The 7,776-nt window shown below is 43.5% G+C and overlaps 1 protein-coding gene across 1 annotated transcript; it reads right to left on the bottom strand.

Annotated features, from left to right (window-relative positions):
* Nucleotides 1-5,022: 5,022 nt before the first annotated feature.
* Nucleotides 5,023-7,259, bottom strand: LOC127187113 (disks large homolog 5-like). Its single transcript, XM_051143338.1, has 3 exons — nt 7,039-7,259; nt 5,968-6,111; nt 5,023-5,196 (listed from the first exon to the last, which is right to left on the bottom strand). The coding sequence occupies exons 1-3, from the start codon at nt 7,257-7,259 to the stop codon at nt 5,037-5,039; spliced, it is 525 nt and encodes a 174-aa protein (XP_050999295.1). The 3' UTR covers nt 5,023-5,036.
* Nucleotides 7,260-7,776: the final 517 nt, after the last annotated feature.

Here is a 7,776-nt window from a genome sequence, read left to right as displayed (position 1 = left end):
GACTCCCTCTTTTGAGGGAACTGCGAGAATGCGGAGCAAAGACTTACACTAGACAAAACACCTCTTCACCTCAAATAAATACAAGTGACTCTAAACAACAAACACCACACCAAATGGCACGGAAAAGGCCAAGAGCTAACAGAAAAATCTATTTCCCAACATGACTTGGAATGTAATTACCTCTGTTGTGCAGTGATCAGTAATGCTGTATTGCAAGAAAAATGAGACACACAGCCCAGGGGTTCCTGATTTCTTTTGCACCCCCTTAGTGAAGGTTTTTATTTCCTGAGAAGCTATAGAACAATACTGTGTGTTTCTCAGTGATTGGTCCACAGGGTCAATAGGGATAGTTTGTTATAGAGTACTATACTTTAGGTGTAGCAAAATACATGACATCATGGATACCATATGGCACTGATTGCATCATAAAGTGTGTATCTATGAAATAAGCCACCTATCAACACACAAGACACCATGCCCTGTGTGTCCATGGTGCCTGGAACATACAGAGATCCATCTCTCTTGTGAGATTTTGGGTTACAAGAGTGAAACAGCACACCTCAAGAAAAAAGATGGACTTAAGAGTGAGGAGTTGGAAATTGTACTTTTAATCATAAAAAATACATTTTTCAAAAAGGGCTTTAAAGGAGCAGTCAACATTAAGAGTGAATAGCCTTAGAAATTTTTGAAAAACAATAACAATAATATATAACATCCAATAACCAAAATAATCAAAAACAAAAACCCAAACCACAACATGAACAGAAAATTATGCTCAGCAGTGTTTATTCTCTCCCTGTGGACTTAGTAGTACAGACCCACAGCCTATGGCTGCTCTCGTACACTTAGTGGCAAGGCAGTCACTTCAGTCCTTTCAAGGGTGTTGTCAGAGAGCAGAGAGAGTCCTACCCAGAAGCAGCCTGGCTGGCTCACTAGCTAGATAAACTTAGGGCCTATTCACAGAAGGAAACCTTATTTGAGGAAGAAAATCAATCGCAATAATTCTGTGGTTGCTGGGCACAGGGCTCAGCAGGTGTCCTGATCCAGCTGCTCCCTCTACAGAAGGCTCTCCTGCTGGGTTGAGGCCAGTTTCAGCTCCTGCTGCAGTGTCTCAGACCTGGGAGAGAAAGACAGTTAAGGCACAGGCCTAGTGGTGACCTACTGTGTCAGCTGTCAGACTGCTAACACCCACCACTTCAATGGTACCAGACAGTTAACATAATGCTTTAACTGAAAATCACTGTAACTTCAATGAATAAGAGTCTAAGAGCTGGACCTAGAAATTTCCTTAACCTTAAACCCACGTCAGACTTTTTTTTATCTAGGTTCTATCTGTTCTCCGTCCTACTAGAAAGGCTAGGACTTTCGCCTACAGCCCCCTGGTACTTCATTTTGTAAAAGTAGCCTACCATAGCCAAAAGCACACGAGGGATACACACGTTAGCCATGATGAGCTACTGATGGACCACATCGTTTAATAGATAGACATGATAGAGCCTGGGCGCCTCAACAAGACCATGAGACAAGCTCAGTCCTCCTGCCCAGGAGGCACCTTGCACCCAGGAGGCAGGCAATGTAGAGCCTGTCATGTTGCAGCAGCGTTTCCTGAGCTGTGTGCCTGAGAACACCGGCCCTGTGCAGCCTCAGGCACCAAACTGAAAGCCGTGCTCTCCTGTCGGGAGCCCTTCTTTGGAATGCTTACAGAAGCAGGCCAGAGGACTTACGACCTTGGCTTACAAACTCTCCCACAGCCTTGAGGACTTGGCAAGATGCTTGTGTTGGTTAAGAGGGGTTATTATTAATTCCAGGTCACAATGTGGAACTTGATGTAACTCTTTGACCTAAAATTTGAAAGAAGTCTAAGCATATAGATAACTAAAGTAATTGGTAGCTTTCATTTGTGTTCCAAGAATCCTCTGGTTCATACATATGTATACTGTATAAAAGCTCTGAGAGAAATAAACTCAGAGCTACAGTATTTACTGTTAGTCCTCACGAATACTTGTCTTTTTTTTCCTTATCTCTTTTCCTATATCTTTTCCTATGTCTTTTTATTTTCTCAGCCTCTCGCTCCGTATCTAGGTACTGGTCAATATTGTCCAGAGCGGGCTCTGGCAGTGGCGCCTGATCCAGGGACCTGAGACACTGCGGAGTATGTGAAGGCCACTGTGGTAAGTATGAGCTCGGATCAATCAAGAAGTGCGGTGAATACATCTTCGGGAGGACTGTAACGTAATGGGGAGTGGATACAGTCGCCTGCTCTTTGTAGATATGCTTAAAAATAGAAAGCAACGGTTAAGTAATTTTTTAGATTTTGTTGAACAAGTATGTCTGTGGTTTCTAGAAGAAGGTATTATAAATACAGAAACCTGGGAAAAGGTGGTAAAAAGTTACAAGATTATTATAATGTGCATAGACCTGGTAAGGTTCCGAGAGATGCCTTCTGTCTCTGGGTGCTTATAAAAGACAGTTTAGACCCTAGGCATGAGAGAGAAAAGTTAGAAGCCGAGTTTACGCCTCAATGCTTGGGAAAAGTGAAACTACGCCTTCTGTTCCGTCACCTGAGCCTGTGTAAACTGAGCCTGCCAAAAAGATAGAAATATACAGGCTTTTCAGACAGCTTTCTCAACACTAGCAGTGCAGATGAAACATAAAATAAATAAATAAATAAATTAAGCCCTCAAATTAATCAGAATGGCTTTCTAGATTACAGATAAAGAAATCTGCAAATATTGTAACAGGATTGGATCCTCCTTCATTTGAGGGCTCTCCTCCTATGATAGCTGTGATTAAAAATGCTCAGAATTCTAAGCCAATGTCTATTACACCTAAACTATGTTTCCGCTGCAAGCCAGGGATAAAGGAGAGGACTTTCAAGGCTTTCAGTTGGCATAACCGAGTCTTTGAAGACACTGATGGATGCTCGGGTCAGAGACTAAGAGCTCATAGACCCATGCCCTCAATACAGTTAAAAGATCCGAAAACAACTTCATAGCTCCTTCTAATTCTCCCTGAAATCTATTCAAAGTCTTGAGCCTATGTCGTTTTGTTGTGCCCATCTTACTTTGTTTTATGGTTATCATGTCAAATTTTGTTTCTATGTGTGTAAATTTGTTTAATTGCTTAAATGTTTTTTTATGTCTTATGTTTTATATTCTGAGGGGGAAAAGGTCAAACTTCACCTACAGGCTGTTAGTTCTAACTAATTTCAAAGATTCTCAGAAAAAGAGGCAACAAAACTAATAAACTAGCTCTGTCCTTGGAGCCAGGCACTTGCAGCTGAGAGCTTCTGCCTACATCAAACTGACAACTAGCCCAGGGCTGCCTGAACCTCTAATGATGTACTCTGAGCTCTGACAAGCTCAGAAGCCTGGACATGGTTAAAAATCTGTAACATCTATCACAAAAAGTTAACTTAAACTCGTAATTTAAGGTTAAAGCCATTCTAAACAACAAATAACATAAACCAACTCAAGAAGTCTCCAAATGTACTTTTAAATTTGGATAAGATTTTTATTTAATTCTTGTCCTATCAGATTTATAAGTGTTAGGATTTAAGGTAATGTTTTTAAGTGAAGTATTAGGGCTGCACATCTATGTGTTCATATACAAGATCTTTTCTTGCTGGCAGACAAACTTTGTAACATGAAAATAATATACTTGGTATTGATTTTTAAAAACACTAAATTGGAGCTGGTCATGGTGGCACATGCCTTTAATCCTAGCATTTGGGAGGCAGAGGCAGGTGGATCACTGTGAGTTTGAGGCCAGCCTAGTCTACAAAGTGAGTTCAGGACAGCCAAGGCTATACAGAGAAACCCTGTCTCAAAAAACAAAACAAAACAAAAAAACACTAAATTGTTCATACTGTTAAAATTTAGTTTTATTTTATAAAAATTGTGGTTATGCTCTATGACTTCACTTCCAAAAAAGAAACTATGATATATTATTACCTAAGTAAAACTTACAGTAGAAAAATCAACAAATAAGATATATTGATTATAATTTAGATTTAGAAGCCTATGTTTTAACTACTAACCATACTCCTACAGCTGTTTTATGGAAAAAGTCTCCCCATATTTTTTAAAGTATTAACTCCTTACTATGAATTTGTTGCATATTTAATTCAATTAATAAGAGAACAATCACATAAATATTTTGCTATTGAACTTGCTATTATAGGAATCCCTTTTACTAAATAGCAAATTGATTGGTTATTTCAAAATAGTGATCCATGGGTGATATCTTTGGCTTACTTCATGGGGAGAATAGATAATCACTACCCTAAGGTAAGTTATTACAATTCTTAAATGTTCATACGTTAGTTTTCCCAAAGATAATAAAAGAAAACCCATCCTTGACACTCCAATAGGTTTTGCTGAGGGTTCACCCAATGGAACTGTTGTATATGTGATCCAAGATCAAAATACGTATTAAAAACATGTTCTGCTTCAGCACAAGTAGTAAAATTAAGAGCTGTGACCGCTGTGTTTGAAGTGATGGCACAATACTCTTTTAATTTGTCTTGTGAGGCTGTGGGTCACAGGGACGTCGACCTTTAGGCAGGTTGGGTGGAGTTTCTGGGGACTGCTGGCAGGTGCAGTTCACAGCAGTGCATGGTCATTCCTGGAATGCAGGGAGAAGGGTCACTTAGAGGACAAGTTCTCACAGAAAATATCCACTATGGCATTAGTTACAGGACATTCAGAACATGGCATTAATTACAGGACATACAGAACATGGCATTAGTTACAGGACATACTGACCATGGCATTAGTTACACAACGTATCAACCATGGCATTAGTTACAGGACATACAGAACATGGCATTAGTTACAGGACATACAGAACATGGCATTAGTTACAGGACATACAGAACATGGCATTAGTTACAGGACATACAGAACATGGCATTAGTTACAGGACATACAGAACATGGCATTAGTTACAGGACATACAGAACATGGCATTAGTTACAGGACATACAGAACATGGCATTAGTTTGGCCCTTACATCCCTACCTGCTGTTTCTGGGTCTACAGTTCGCTGATCTCCTCCTCTTGGTCCTTGCAGATCTGCTGCAGCAGGGCCCAATCCCCTTGCACTTTCTTCTTCTCCTGCTTCAGCATGTCCACCCTCTTCTTCAGCTGAGCCTGCTCCATCAGAAGCCTGCGGTGGAGGTTGCTTGAAACACCCCTGCAGAGTCAGCCCCTCCCAGCCTCCTCCTTCTAATCCCTACTCCCAGCCCATAACCCTCAACTGGCCCCAGGTTCCCATGAAGAACTAGGAAATAGGCCAATCCAGCCAAGACAGCTGCACTCAGAAAATCATACAGAGAGAGCAGCCAATTCAGGAAAGAACAAACAAATTCTAAAGTCCCCAACACCTATAAGGAAGTTTTAAAGTCTCCAACATGGGATCCATGACATTCAAAATGGAAGAGGAGTCGTCACCTGGCCTTTGCCTTCCAAGCATCAAAAAGAAGGCGAGATGGCAGGCACACCAAGGAAGGGTTAGCTGGCTATCCTGAATGAGACCTGACAGACTGTGGCCATATGGTGGGGGAGGTGGTTTCTTTCTGTCAGAGCTCTAGGGGAGGGAAAGAGGTGGAAGAGAGAGGGAGAGTGGGACAAGGAAGATACAAGCCTGGGGATAACACTTGGGATGGAATCTGGATAAATTACAATAAATTAACATTAAAAAAAGAAGGGGACAAATACTCTCAAGGAAGGACAGGAGACCCAAGGGGAGAACAGCCTAACTACTGTCCCTTAAGAATAAGCTCTGTAAACCCTGCCTGAGCCCCTGAGGGCCAGGGATGCCTGACACCTCTCTCATGCCTCTAGATAGAAAAGGGATTCACAGCAGGAGAGGGGTAGAACCAAAGCTGGGGACTCTCCTGTCCAAAAACCAAGAAAGGCTGTGATGGTCACTGCAGAACTGTTGTGGTTGCTGACAGGCACTTACCAATAGAAGGCAGTCTCCTTGTCCAGCTCTGTGAGGTTCTTTGAGGCTTGAGCATTCTCTTTCTCCAACTTCTGGAGGTCCAACATGACCTGGTTGTGCTCCTTCCTGAGTTTCTCCAAGAAAGGGTTTGGCCTGTTGTAGGGCCTGGCCCCAAGAGCAAAGAACCACATGAATATGGGCCTCAAGGAGCTGGTGAAGTCAGGCTGTGCCCTCGACTTAGGCAAGCCCAGAAGATGCTACATCCTGGCTTCTAAGTACTGGGATGTCCTGCTACTCATCAAGCTTGCTTATGAGACACCAGCAGAGGCTGGATGTTCAGTTGAAGGGTGCCCTGGCTGCATGAGTTCAGTAAGGAGAGTCAGTAAGCCAGAGGGGCTGTCGAGCCCATTACGTTCTCATAAGTCTATCCCACAGGTCCTGGCACCCCAAAACCTGTGCTTTCATTTCTCCTGCTTTCAGAGCTGTGATTCCAGATCCTGGGTGACTATTTCCATAGAGTCAGACTGTGCACATAATTCTGGGGATGAGACCCAGCATCAGGGCAGCTTTATGAACTGCCCAAGGCATTCTAATGTTCTCCAGAGTATAAGGCACAAGGTCAGAGACAGTGTTGATCTCTAGGCCTTCCAGTCATGCATTGAGATAGAGCAAGTGGGACCAGGACACTCCAGCTGCTACCAGGAGCTTCTAGCACTCAATCACCTGCCAGGCAAGTAAAAAAAAAAAATCTCATCCCAAACTCACTTACTATCTCACATCAGCCACTACCTGTCAAGGCCTTTCCAAATGCATGCTGGGAACTCACTCTCCACTGCCTCAATCCCTGTGTTGTGTGACTCAGACCACAGGATCAGGTTTTCAACTGGAAGAAGCAGAAGAGTCCGTTTCCCATCTCACTCTGTCCAAACTTTAAGTCGTGCCTTGCCTCTGAGAAGCATCAAGGGACATGAGGCTTGGCACAGAAACACCTTGGAGGTGCAGCCTCCTAAAACCCATGACCTTAAAAGGATAAGGATCAAGGTGGCATTGCAGACCCAAGACTGACACCACGGGGTTTGACACAATGCGTACCTTTTATCCAAGGATCCTTCGGTTATAAGGATGAGCCTATCCCTCAGGTCATTTCCCTCCTGGGTTATCACCTGCAGCTGGTTGGTCAGCTTCTTCATTTCCTTCCTCATCTGCCTCTTGGAGAGGAGTTTTGTGGGGCATGATGGCTCCCCACTGGCCCCTGTAGGTAGAAGTGAACTTGCATAGTGACAAGGCATAGAGTTCAGACAGACAACCCCCATTTCCATACAGGTAGAGAGTCTGCCTGGAACCCAGTGACACGCTAAAAATTTTTGTCTCAGGCCTGAGATGCCTGCTCTGTGGAGCTCAGCTCTCCCATCACTCTGCAGAGAAGTGTCTAAGCAGCCAGGATTTTCTCCGCCTTCCTACACATGCTTCAGGTGACCACAGAGATGGCCTCCTCAGGCTTATTCACAACAGCATAGGAGGCAACTTGGCTTCAGAGCCGTTGAGCCTGTGGTTACAGAAGTCAGGAGAATAATGGCACAGTCACAAGCACCCAGGGGCTGTGGACAGGCCCAGGCCTCCTGCCTTGTCACTCTAGGACGGTGACTGTGGATTAAAAACCCATCAAGTAGCAGAACAGGATCCATAGACTGATCAGTTCTCCCCACTGACAGACCCAAACACCCCAGAGCTGGCAATAAGGATCCAGTCTCTGTCTTGCTCCACTACCTGTGACGGTTTGCCTGCACTAGAGATATGCCAGCCACCCACAACTACTGATTCAGAAACCTA

The sequence above is a fragment of the Acomys russatus genome, chromosome 3 (assembly GCF_903995435.1).
Source record: "Acomys russatus chromosome 3, mAcoRus1.1, whole genome shotgun sequence".
Classification (NCBI taxonomy): Eukaryota; Metazoa; Chordata; class Mammalia; order Rodentia; family Muridae; genus Acomys; species Acomys russatus.
The sequence above is the reverse complement of the archived record's forward strand: the minus strand, read 5'-3'. Positions and strand labels throughout refer to the sequence as shown.

Coding starts and splice junctions, on each gene's coding strand:
- LOC127187113 (XM_051143338.1), bottom strand. CDS start 7,259: ATGGGGGTTGTCTGTCTGAACTCTATGCCTTGTCACTATGCAAGTTCA. Junction 6,112..7,038: donor GAAGGATCCTTGGATAAAAG/GTACGCATTGTG, acceptor TCTTGGGGCCAG/GCCCTACAACAGGCCAAACC. Junction 5,197..5,967: donor AAGGAGACTGCCTTCTATTG/GTAAGTGCCTGT, acceptor CTGACTCTGCAG/GGGTGTTTCAAGCAACCTCC.